Source organism: Canis aureus, chromosome 31 (assembly GCF_053574225.1).
Source record: "Canis aureus isolate CA01 chromosome 31, VMU_Caureus_v.1.0, whole genome shotgun sequence".
NCBI classification, from domain to species: Eukaryota; Metazoa; Chordata; class Mammalia; order Carnivora; family Canidae; genus Canis; species Canis aureus.
The window spans coordinates 29,129,825-29,143,154 of record NC_135641.1 but is presented as its reverse complement, the minus strand read 5'-3'; the positions used below and the strand labels follow the sequence as shown (position 1 = coordinate 29,143,154).

Below are 13,330 nucleotides of genomic sequence, written 5' to 3'. Positions count from 1 at the left end.
CGAACTAGGTGTAGTGGAAGGGGAGGTGGGCGGGGGGTGGGGGTGACTGGGTGAAGGGCACCGAGGGGGGCACTTGACGGGATGAGCACTGGGTGTTATTCTATATGTTGGCAAATTGAACAATAAAAAATTAATTTATAAAAATAAATAAATAAATAAATACCCTTAAAAAAAAAAAAAGAAGCAGAAGCTCTAGTAACTTCCTCAGAAAAGAAATGAGACAACATTGTGGGCCACAGGCAACGAGTTTGTAAAGTTCTGGAAGCTTTTAAATGCTCTTGGGTTTGTTGCTTCCATTACCCGTTGTCTCGCTGCTCTTGTGAGAGGTAGAGACCTCTGAGATGAGAGGCGTACTTGTCTTCAGCAGGAGCCAGGTGGAGGGCTGGGAAAAAAGCTGGGGAGACCAGGTACTCAAAAACCGTTGGGAACAGAAGAGCCTGGGGAGGGGGGGTTGAGGAAGGGGCCTCTGCAAGGCTAAGAATTGCTGAGGATGCTTCCCAGGTGTTTCAGGAGATGGAGGGTGGTCCTGTGATACCACAGGCATTTGAGACCGGCCCACTAGCTTACTGGGTTGTCTTCAATAAAGCCACTTCCCCTCTCCAGCACTCACTTTCCCTTCTATAAATGAGGAAATTGGGTTGGCAGGGTCGATGATTTTAGGATTCCTAAGTTAGAACCCTCTCTCTTATTGATAGCAAATACTTACATCAAATAGCTATACTTTTGAAGTTCCTGGAATAGACGAGGAGGTTTGCTGAGGTAGTTGGGCTTGGGGGGCAGTTATTTTTCCAGGGAATGTATGGAGAGCAGTTTCTGTTCTCATTTGAGGAAGTCATGGCGTCACATCACACGACCCATGGGGAAGCCCGGCTCCCCTCCCGTGGCTCCTGCAGGGTGACTGCCTGTGGACTGGAGGGGGTGCGGCCCCTGTTAGGGGTGGGTGACCTGGCCCCTTCTGCTGTTAGTGGTACAGAGATATAAGGCTGTGGGCTCTGTGCGCTTTGACGACCCCGTGGAAGCACCAAGAAGGCAGCTGAAGGTGACAAGCCCAATATTTTCGTGCAAATTAAGTAGGACACCAAATGCAGACTTCATCTTAATCTTCTTTAAATACTTTCTGCTCATTCACCCAGATCCTGTATAACACCATTTCAAAGTTTCAGAGGTGTCTAATACATTTTCTCCCTTCTGTAATAATTCTAGGCCCATTGTGTAGCTCCATTAGAAACATTAGGGTAATTGTAGGGCTACTTTCTGCTTTTCATTTGCTATAATGCTAGCCCTCCATCTGCCTGTTCTAGCCACATTAATAGGTAATGACTGGAAACTAAAAAGAATTCAGTGGACTCCTAACTTAAGATTTTTCTAAGCCTTCCTCCCTTGCATTTACGTGCTACTTACTACAGGTGGGGAGGGTGATACATGGGGATGTGCTTTGCGTTAGGAGATGAGAGACCCTGTTTCCAAGTGGGGACACAGTTGTCTGAACTCGCTGTCTCCGGTGGACGTGAGGACCAGAGAGCCTGTTGGGTGTGAAAGCACGTTGGAAGCTGATGATGGATGGACAAGTGCCAAGCAGTGGGAGTTGTTAGCACAGTTCCTGAGGTGTGAGCAACAAGGGGCTGCCACTTTCTCATGTGCTTCTGGGCGGTCTCATATGTGTGTTTTGTGAATTGAAATTTTATACTTAATATTTGGGCCGATGATTGGTATATTTATTGTACACGTCATTGCATACAGAATACATTTATCCCCAAATTCTCTGAGGTAAGTGGTTTTGCTTTTTTATATCCTACCAAGCATTTCGGGTGCAGATGGGGTAAGTTATATGCCTAGAATCAGATTAAACTGTTCGAAAATACTTTGCTAAACTTTTTGGCTTGTGTTCACAGCCTTTGGAGCTTTTCTTTTCTCATTTATCACATTTTACGTTGGAAAGACTCTCACCACCTCTGTAACAATAATAACAGCTGACGTTTATTGCAGCTTGCCTATGCCAGCACATTTTACAGATGAAGAAAGCGAGGCACAGAGATGTAAATAGCTTGCCAGAGGTTACACAGCTAGTGTGGCAGGCCCATCTGAGCTATTTCTGTACCACTAGGTGTAAAAGCATGCTTACAAGCACTGGCTGTGTCCTAGGTGCCAGGCTCTGTGTAAGTAACAGTCATTTAGAACCTTGTCTGGTGGCACACCCCTGTGAAAGAGGCCCTGGGAAATGTTCCGCAGGCGAGAAACTCCTATCATCCTTCCTCACTTCACAGTCCCATTTACAGCATCTCCCTTTTGCTTTTCTCTTACAGATCTGGAAATGTTAACCTCTTAACGGTGCTTTTTACTCTCCTAATCTAGCTGTTCCATGTCATCTGTCTGCAGCCTGAATTTGGTTTGTAGACCTGTCACACTGGGCCCTGAATGTATTTAAAACAAACACGAAATTGGGTCAGGTGACAGCATCTAAAAATTCAGGTGACTATGAAAAAAAAAATCTAGATTTAGGATTTCTTAGGAAACACTGTGGCAGTATGGGATTTGCTTATCTACCTACCTAGCATCAGACTACTCCCTCTAGACTGGAAAGGGCCTCCATTTTTTTTTTCTTCCTATCTCCTTTCTCCATCCCCTACCTAACTACCAGACTGTGTATAAAGTATACAGGAGTGTATACTTTATGTAAGAGAGAAAAGTGAATAAAGTTGGGCATAGAGAAGAGTGTATGTTGAATTGAATTACAGTTGGTGGCTTAAGAAATAGTCTCAGTTTGGTAATAGAATATTTGCTCTTTGAGAGCTGACTTGTTCTCATGATAGTTTTTGGGCAGATGGATGTATTAGGCTTATCTATTATTTAAGGGAAGAAAGTTTCCATCCCTCTGCTTGAAGGTTTATGACTCATCCAAAGCTAGAAGATGTACTTAGACTTACTCTTGATAAAATGACTTTTATTGGACTAGTCAGCATTTGGGAATATGAGGAAACTATTTTCTTTAAAACAAATCATAGACTTGTTGAGTTAAATGAGATAATGTATGGGAAAGTACTTTGTGTATTACTGAGTATCGAGCCATTGGAGATGTTCTTGGGAATGTTATCACCTTATCATCGTTTCAAGCTTATGACAGATGTTGAAATCTTTGCCCTCCCCCACTTTGTACCTTGCTCCACAAGCCACTTACCCTGTCCGAGCCTTTTTCATAGGTATATAGAAATGTGGCTGATGTGGTCTCCCAGAACCCAGTACAGTGCCTGATATACAGAAGGTACTCGATATGTGTGCCAATAAGTGAAGAAAAAAAATACATAGATAAGGGGATTTTTGAGACCTTGCTGAGCACATAAAGCATCAAGTAGAGTGTCAGCATATATTAGCTTGCAGTTTTTAGTCTCGACTGTTTTCTAAACCTTTCTCCTAGACACGGGCTAGGGGATGATCTGTGTTTTTGGATGAAAGGAACGGGGAGGGCTGGCAGGTGTGCCAGCAGGCAGGTGACAGGAGGCCACAGAGCCCCAGGCTGTGTGTGAGACACTGGACAGACAGAAGCAAACTCATACAAGTGCCAGAGCTGCTCTGTTGTGCTGATCCCTGACCTTTCTCACCCAGAGCTTGCCACAGGCAAAGGATTAGGCAGGGGCAGCATGAGTTCAGACACATGGAATTCTGGACCCAGAGATTAAACTATTGGAAATAACTGTCAGATCTAGAAGGGCCCTTCACAGTCAATCAGGCTCATCACTCTCATTCCTAATGTGATGTAGAGATGTGCAAAGAACAAAGAGCCAAGGACCCTAGAGTTGGAAAGTTCTGGTCTGAATTTCTCGGTTGCCTTTTCCTATGTGACTGTTGGCATGAGTCTTAACTTCCTTGACCCTCATTTCACTGGATGTTTGTGAGGTTTGAATTAAGTGTAAAGCACTTAGCACTATGCCTGATATGGATTTGGTACCAAAGAAAAATAGTGACCCTCGTTGTCATGGAAAGGAAAGGAAAGGAAAGTGTAGAGAGACAGGAATGGTTGGTGAAATGTAGTGCCTGTCCATGTAGAGCTAGGGCTGGTACCTCCCTGTGTGAGGGTGCAGTGGGGAAGAGGGGGTGACGTGGATGGGGAGGAGATGTGTGTTTATTATGGCCAAAATTGAGTTGCCTTTTTAGAGAGTGAGCTAAGACAAGCATGCTTAGGAATACCAAGGCAGGACCTTATCTACCTGTTGGAGATAAAATGGTACATTGAATTAATTTGAGCAGGAAGCTTCCAGAGGAACTTTTACACAGGTTAGAAGATGATGTGTGTCTTACATGCTAAATAAATCTGTGGTTTCAGCTTCTGCTGAGTGGTGATCTTGTTCTTTGAGATAAAGCATTAATAAGTGATGAAAATTATCTCTAAAAATACCAGAACTTTGAGCACATCAACCATCATTTTCCCCCACTCAAGACAATCTTTGAATTTTTATTAATATTTCAAAAATCCCCATTTTCTCTGCTCTCTCCACTGTTCTGCCTAGATGTGATATTTAGGGACTTCTGAGAGGTATGTGTATCCTGTGTCAGTAGGCACCTGCCACGGATGACGTCAGGGTGGCCTTTATGACTTCATGCCATGTTCTTACACCATATATCATTTTTGCTGAAATTCACTTGTTTCAAAGGCTTTTTACAAGATAGCACAATTGCTTGGTTTCACATCTTTGAGAATTTATGATTTTGTACCTGTGGAGTCAGGAAGAGGCATGGTATGCCAACTGTTAACTTTATAGGTAAGGTTTTTGTCTTTAATCATTGCTTACAAAACAGACTGCATCAGACTTTTTCAATACCTGGAAAACCATCATGCGGGAAGCTCAGGTTTACCTTTTGTTGTGTTAGGCCATTAGGCATTAAAAGCTAAGCCTGCCACCCTCTAAAGCTCCACCTTTCTTTAAAGGACAAATACAAGCTCTTTGTTTATCTGGTGTCTTGAATTTTCAAGGTTCACTGAAATCCTGATTTCCCAACATGTAGAGTTGCAAACACTAGGAGAATTCTTCATTCTTTTATTTCTGATGGGAATTTCCCCTGACAACTGTGATCTGTGAAAATAAACTACAGAGTGATGAGACTTTGTGCTTGTTTGCACATCACTTCACCATTAACCAAGCTATTTTTGTATATTTGATCCTCATACCTCTCCTGTGGCGGAGGCAGGACCATTCTTCAGTTACTTATTCCAAGGAGTTGTTTTTCCAGAAGGATGTCAAGAAAAGGTTGCTTTTGTTTTTGTATATTCTGGGAATAAAGAAAAGTGAAATGTTTTTCTGACTAGCTGTAGTTTCAGAAATCATATTAGACATTTCTCATTTCTTAAAATCCACCCTTCACAGAAAAGACTTTTCTGAAGCCAAACATTAGATTGAGTTTCTTACTGACTGAGCAGCATTTTCATTATTTTATTAAACTGAGTGCTAAGTCTCTGGATGCGAGTATTCAGGACCTGATGTCTTTTTACAGAAGATTTTTAGACCGGGTTTAATCTTACAAATGGTAGAGTTATTCCTTAGTGTGGATGAAAACTTTTGCCATGATGTGTTACTGTTACGTTGCCCATTTGGCAAATAATGCACAAAATACTTTTCAAGTTTTGGTACTCTGGGTGCATAGTTTTCATTTCTCTGTTCATTTTGCAGGGTGGAGGAGTGACAGCTTTTGGCTTGGGCTTGAGCCATCCTAGAACAAGCCTCTAGAAACTGTTTTTAGGTATGTGTATGTGTGTGTGTGTATGTGTGTTTATCATCCTGCCATCCACTGCAGGGCCAGGGCAGATGGGGCCTGGCCTGGGCGGAGGTCTTGAATTTTCCCTGCAGGCTGGAGTCTCAGGGAAATGTTTATGGCACTAGGCACCGACTTTTAAAAAGAATAACCACCCCCACCCCCCCCAAAAAATAAAAAGAATAACCCATATTAAGTGCAAATTAGGTATGAAGTGTGAAATGAGAGATCAGGGCCAAGAAACCTCTTGGAATAGCTAATTCATTGAGTTTCCTTCTCCAGGGAGCTTCAGGAGTCTGGGCCTCTGCATTCCACTCATTCCAAGCCAAGCACTGGTTTCGGTTCTCACATGCTCCAGTCACTCGGTTGGTATTTTTCCTTCTTCATGTGTTACACACACCAGTATTTTAAGGCCCAACCTGAAAACCATTTTAATAAAGACCTCTTAATCCTTTTGTCAGGATTCTGCTCACTCTGAATGGAATTAATGTGTGTGTGTGTGTGTGTGTATATGTGTGTGTTGAGCAGATAAATTACATTTTAATTTTTCTGTTCATTTTTCCACCAGACTATACATCCTGTTTGTGGAAGGTGGGACTGTGTGGGGTTTTTTCCGTACCCCACCCCATAGCGGGTCCCTGTGTGGACTGTGTGAACGATGAGGGAGGGACGTGGTGTGAGCTGTGCCTCTCGACTTTGGGGGACTTGGACCTGGAGATCACAGGGCAGAGGCCTTAGTGCCTTGTCCTTTATCTCATTCCTCACTGAGAGAGGCGGGAATTAATACTTCGGGAAACATTTTTTTTTGCCAAGAGGGGAGGGATTTAGAAGCTTTTATAATTAGATTTCAAAAGACAGTGAGTGAAGACAAAGCATTTTAGGTGAAGAGTAATTCATATAAACTGCGTCGTGCTTCCTGGCACTTAGCAAGCTTTCAACAAATGGGAACTGTATGATCACATGGGAATGGCTTAATCACGTATCATACTGGCTAAAGGAGGGAATCCTCAATTATAATCCCTGCCCTCTGGGCACGCCTCATCTATCAGATAATAGAGCACTCTCTGAGGATAGAAGACTTTGGTCACGTTCACTGATGACCGTGAAACATTAGAGGAACTAATTGTGTTTTGTGGACAAGATTTTTGTATGAGTAGAAATTTTGTTGTTGTTCAGAGATTTGATGGTCGTTTAGGAATGTTCATGCTTAAATGGATTTTCTCTTTTTATCAGATGGAATTTACTAGAGTTTCCAAGATATCTTGTTCCTCTTAACCTTCTTACAGTTTGTTAATGATTCCCAAGTGTTGCCTTGGCTTCTGAACTTTGACCTTTTTTTTTTTTTTTTAGTTTAGTCATTACTTCATAGATCCAGGAACAAATCTATCAGGGCAGTAATTTTTCCTTGTTGTTTAATGAGTTTAGATGTATGGGGCTGGCCCTGAAAAAAAACCAACCTGAATGCTGGGATTCTTCTGGTTTTGTACTGTCTGCTGTTTTGGGGGTTAGCACTGAATGGATGGTGACACTGGTGCTGGGGTGCGAAGGCTGGGGAGACCTTTCTGTGGAACACAGCAGTGTTGGAGCCATTCTGGGCCCCAGAGAAGCAATCTAAAGAAAGCTTAGCTGGCTTCTCCCCTTGCAAATGCTTGCTTGTACCCTTTGAGTCCACTATTGGCCTTGCTACTCCTTGTGTGACCTGTGGGCTTGCAGCATCACCTGAGAGCTTGTGAGAAATGTGGCGTTTCCGGCCCTGTCCCAGGCCTGCTGAACAGAACAGGTGTTTTAACAAGATCTCGAGGCAAATTAGTTGCATGTTCAAGTTCTAGAACTACAGCAGGGGAAAGAGGTCTGAGAACTGTTAGCACTTGAAAAAATATGCTGGTTTTTATTTCTGCTTAAAAGTAAAACAGCTTTGAAATGTGTTTTGGTTGGGCTAAACCTTCATTTAAGACTTTTTATTTTGGAGAATTTCAAATATATAGAAGTAGGGCGACCAGTATAATGAACTCCTATTTACCTGTCACCTACCTTTAAAACCTATCAACCCAATTAATTTTGTTTCTCCCCCATCCCGTCCCATCCTGGGTTATTTTAAAATAAATTACAGTCATTTAAATTATCCCGAATATTTCTTTTTCCCTTTTTAAAATTTGTGGTTAAATATACATAACATAGGGGCACTTGGGTGGCTCAGTCAGTTAAGCGTCTGCCTTCAGCTCAGGTCTTGATCTTGGGGTCCGGGGATCCAGCCCCACATTGGGACTCCCTGCTCAGCGGGGAGCCTGCTTCACCCTCTTCCTCTGCTACTCCCTCTGTTTGTGTTCTCTCTCTCTCAAATAAATCTTTAAAAAATATACATTACATAAAACTTACCATCTTAACATCTTGAAGTGCACAGTTCAATGGTGTTAAGTACACTCACATTTTTTTGCAACCAAGCTTGAGAACTCTTTTCATCTTGTAAATCTGAAACTCTATAAACATTAAACTTCTTTTTCCTCCTTAACATAACCACAGTCCCATCACATCTCAAAAAAAGTTACACTAATTTCTTAACAGTATCAAATACCCAACCAGTATTCAAATTCCCCATATTGTAGTTTAAAGAAACCAAGGCATTCAGTTCAGTGTCGTCTCTCTGTGAAGTCGGTGGCCTTGTTTGCTCAGTGAAGAATCTAGAGGCAGGGGTGTGGTGGGGGTTGTTCTTTCCCACCCGGTAGCCTGGCAAAATTTTGTATGAAGACTTTGTAATTTCTAATATTCTTCTATTTTTGGAAATCGAGAGTCTTATAGTTAAAAAGCATGGATGTTTGATTAAGAACGAAGTCTGAGTCACTCATTGCTTCTTAGAATTGGGCAAAATATTTACTCTTTCATTATTTCAGGCACAAGATTTCTATGAAAACTGAATTAAATTGGAATACCATATAGCAATTAGAATGAATGAAGTAGTCATGTTTCCCATGTGGATAATTCTCAAAAACTGTTTAGAAAAGCAAGTTGCAGAATGATTTGTGTACCATGACACCGTTTATTTAATGTCAAACAAAAAATACTATAAATTGTTTATGATTACACACATGTAGTAAAGGCGTGAAAACATGCTTCAGAATGACACCTGCACATTTCAGGATAGCAGTCCCCTCCCTCAGTGACAGGAGAGTAGCACAGAATAACTGTATCTATAGCTTTTTACTATCCAAAAACCTGAAAGTGTAATGAAATGTCAAGCATTGCAAAAGCTGCCTGCTGGGTATTCATGGCATTATTTTTGTTATGTATGTTTGGAAATACAGCACCAGGAAGACTTTTTCAAAACTAGCCAGTTTCTGTGCAAAACTTTTATAGACTCAGGTACTCAAAAATGTTATTAGGCATGTTTTATTTTTACTCACAGCTCATCAGAAACGTTTGAAAGCTGAAAAAGAAATTGATACCATGTACAGAAATTATGAAAATGATTTAACTGGTGGTGGTAAGGATGCCAAAAAAAAATTAGGAAGAGCCACGTGTGAAGTGTGTAGAGTTGTTCAAAATTGCACACTAGTCTTCTCTGCCCTGCCCATCTTATGTATATGGATTCTGGTGAAGTACAGAAGTTTAAACAGTGGGCCAGAACTGTTGTGTATTTTCTCAGAATGTATTGCTCCCCTACTTCCGAGGAAGACTTGAGGTGGCGAAGTCCTGGGGAGGGAGGGCTGTGTAGCCTGCATCTTATGGCCACAGAGCCTGCACTTTGCCCTCACTTGGCTTTATTGCAGTCCCATCTGTAGACAGCAGGACTCTGAGTCCTCAGAGACAGGTGGTGGTTCCAGAGATTAGTGAGAAAGGGGCTTCTTGGAGGACTGTTGGTTTTGAATCACCTTTTCCTTACATGTGGGTTTTCCTGCTGTGCAGGTGGATCCCACTGATCAGGGGTCTCATTATAATAATCCTGCCTAGAGGGTATGATAAAGGGCACACATCTGATATTTATTCATGAGTGTGGGACGGAAACCGTTCACCAGGGATGTTCTTTCTGGCAGTGGGGAAGATACGGGCTTTTTAAGCCAAAGTATATGTTCTGGGGGTGGAGAGTAGACATGTTAATTAAGCCCCATTGACAAGAATGATAGAATATGTCATGCCAAGAGCTTAAATCATGTGTTCTTTCTTCAGGTTGTCTAGCATCAAGATCCCTTAGTTGTGGATGTTTTATTGTTAGTAATTAAATTGAACCTACAACTGTAGTCCCATCCAGTACCTGAAGACAGCCTGGAGGTCTACCTCTAGTCTAATGTAACCCTTGCAACTGTGATTTTATTTCCCTCACAGACCGATTTTTGTCCCTTTAATCATATTTATTGCTCTTATCTCAACTCTCAAATATCTCTAATCTTCCAGAAACATATATAATTATCTTTTAAGGGTCTGAATTGTGCCAGATGTAGCAGAAGAATTGCTTCCTGGCTCTTGAACAACACTAAATCATTTTGTATTTGGTCTTACCTCTTAAAGTAGGGATGATACTCTGTCCTTTTCTCTAAGTGATTCATGGATTTGTCCTCTCATTCAGGTGTTCACATATTTATTGAGCGCATCTTCTGTGTGGGGAGCTGTGGTGGATGCTACAAGGGAGTCGGAGGAAAGGCGAAATAGACACATAGAAACACGTGCTGAGAGAGAGGCGGGAAGCAACCTCAGAATTTTTGTTTGACTTTGATCAGGATGGAACAGTTGCTGGTTTTGAAACATGCCTGTGTACCTCTGCCTCCCGCAACCTCCTTTCACTGTTGTCCTTCACTTTAATTTTCACTGTAAACAGTTATTAGGGAGAGAGGGTTAGTGCAGAATTGCAGCATGATTGAGTGTGTTGGAATGATGGAGGAGTGAGGGTGATGATGGGTTTAAAACATAACAGCAATTCTGGAAATGCAGTGCAATTCCATGCCAACATCGTTGCATGGACTCCGGACACTGACTTTGAAAGGTAAGGGGACATCTCCTTTGATATATCTGATACATTCCAATATCAAGGACTTTGGGCATGGCTTTTCATGTGTGTGAAACTGTGTCCCTCTGAATCCCAGTGGTTTTGAGTCATGGCTAGCTCCTTTGCTGTGACGGGATGTCCCAGATATCCAGACACAACCATGTAAACAGACCAAGCCTGAGAAATTACTAGAACTGACTTAAAAAGAAAAAAAAAAAAAAAAAAAGCAAACAGAACTCTCCTATCTGGGTCTCTTTAATGAGATGTTTTGATGGAGAATGGCGGTACCTGCAAAAGAGGCAAATTTAATTTTTTTCAACTCAGGGAACTAATCATACAACCTTGTAGCTGGAACTGGCATTTGGAGGAACATGACTCTTATTGTTACACCACCACCCTTGGGCCAGAGATTCCATTCTGCGACGCTACTCCCTGAACTGTAGCAGAGATAGGACTGTGCAGCGTTTTAAGGTAACTTCTAATGGATTGCTTCCTTTCCCCCTTTCTTTTAGGGAATGGTAAAAGATTTACATCACTGACCATACTGTGAAATAAGCTAGAAGCAATTTAGAATTCCCTACATTTTGACATCTTTTTACATGTATATCCTCTACTACTCTTTCTAATCTAAAATATAAATGTTTATATACATCTTTTACTTCTAGGCTAAGCTAGAAATTAGACCTTTTCTCTTGTATATCTCTTGTTAATGTAGATTTCTTTTTTTAAGTTATAAACAGGACTCTCATATAAATGTAAGATGAGTACATGTCTGAGGAGTATTGAACTCAGGAATGATGGAACTGACAGGAAGAGAAAGCAAGTTCAAAGAGCCTTTGAGGAGCTGTGTAGTCGGAGACACTAACAAACATTGAAGTAAGGTTCCTAGGTTAGATGTGAAACGGGTTAAGCCCCTGTAGGGCAATAAAACAGTAACATTTGGGGCTCTCGTTTCTACCAATCAGAAGTCCTGTGGCTCTATAATGGGGGGAAAATCTATACGTTCATATGTAACTTCACAAAGTCTGAACCTATATCAATGGTAATAAGCAAATCAAACACAGGTGCAGCTCCTAGAGAATGAAATGATCCTTGAGTATATACCTGCCAGATAATACTGGCATCGAAAGTCCATACCACCTTCCTTTTGCCTTATTTCCAAGATTTGCATAATGTGTTCTAATGTCCTTACTGTCGTTGCACTTGGCCAAGAAATGTATGCATTCATTCATTTCTTCTTTTGTTTAATAATTACTGAATGTCTGTTTTGTGCCAAATAGTATGTAGACACTTTACGATATATAACTGAATGAGTCAGCTGGTCCTTGCTCTCCTGGAGCTCAGAGGCTATTCTATTGACCTCCTAAAAGGGAGGCAGGGGGTTCTTTTCAGGAATCAGTTTCATTGTGGGAAAAGCAATGAGAATCATCTTTTTTTGGCTCATCATCTCTTTTGGGCCTCAGTGCTTATGAGGCTAGGCCAAAATGCAAATATCACCAAGAATGACAACCGGAGCCCATACTTTTTGGGATAAGAGCAGACAAATATCCATGCCATTTCTTTTTGTTCATGTGGCACTTATACCTTTCTAGTGATAAAATTTCACAGAATCAAGATTTTTGCCTTTTGACATGAAGGGCTCCCACTGGCCTGGCCTGCCAGGTTTCTCCAAAGGCCTCCCTCTGTTTGCCTCCACAGGTATAGATGTGCTTTTAACTGGTTAGACCAGTTTGTGACACAAACTTAAGCAGCAGGGACCTGCCAGAGAGGTTGCTTTTCCCCAGAAGGATTTTGGTAACCGATAGCTCAAATTTCATGGCTGTTAGTACTGTTTTCTTATAGCAAATGTATTTACATTTATTTAGGGTATTTGGGGATGTTTGTCAGTTTAATTTAGTTATTTCTTTCAAAAAATAGTGTATGGGGGGCATGGCTGACATTTATCTTAGAACCATAAATCATGAAGCTGCAAGGAGCCTTAGCGATCTTTCTGGCTTGCCCCTTTCCCAGCTAACATTGGGAAATAAATACAGAGAAGCCAGATATTAATTAACCCTTTTTTTTTTTTTATCAAGATGAGTCATTACTAGATCTGAAGCTTCTGTTTAGTTTTGGATTCCTTCTTCTATAATCATGGTTCTCACCTGGATTATTGGTAACATTTAGAAGTCCTCCAGAGAGGATGCTTTTCTTTTGAGTTTGCATCTTTGTATCTTTTTACAAAGATAGATGCTAGATGCTTGTTTTTGTTTTTGTCTTTGTCTTTTTTTTTTCTAGAGATTTTGTTTATTCATGAGAGACAGAGAGAGAAAGAGAAAGAGAGAGACAGAGAGAGGCAGAGACACAGAGAGGCAGGCTCCATGCAGGGAGCCTGATGTGGGATTTGATCCCGGATCTGAGGATCACACCCTGGGTGGAAGGCAGATGCCCAACCACTGAGCCACCAGGTGTCCTTGTTTTTGTCTTTTTCTTAAATATTTTATTTATTTGGAATGGCAGTCAGAGAGGGAATCTCAAGCAGACTCTTCGCTGAGCTGGGAGCCCAAAGCGAGGCTCAATCTCATGACCCTGAGATCACAACCTGAGCCAAGAGTCAGATGTTTGAGCCACCCA

At 41.5% G+C, this 13,330-nt stretch overlaps 1 protein-coding gene across 2 annotated transcripts in view; it reads left to right on the top strand.

Annotated features, from left to right (window-relative positions):
- Positions 1-13,330, top strand: part of MB21D2 (Mab-21 domain containing 2) — a 108,078-nt gene that overhangs the window by 19,758 nt on the left and 74,990 nt on the right. Inside the window, exons 2-3 of one of the 2 annotated variants that reach the window (XM_077880100.1) lie at positions 5,661-5,730; positions 6,025-6,107. The exons of the other annotated variant lie outside the window; for it this stretch is intronic. Of the exons in view, the coding sequence (XP_077736226.1) occupies positions 6,092-6,107 (16 nt within the window). The 5' untranslated portion in view covers positions 5,661-5,730; positions 6,025-6,091. The remainder of the gene's footprint in view (positions 1-5,660; positions 5,731-6,024; positions 6,108-13,330) is intronic. 2 annotated transcript variants of the gene reach the window in all.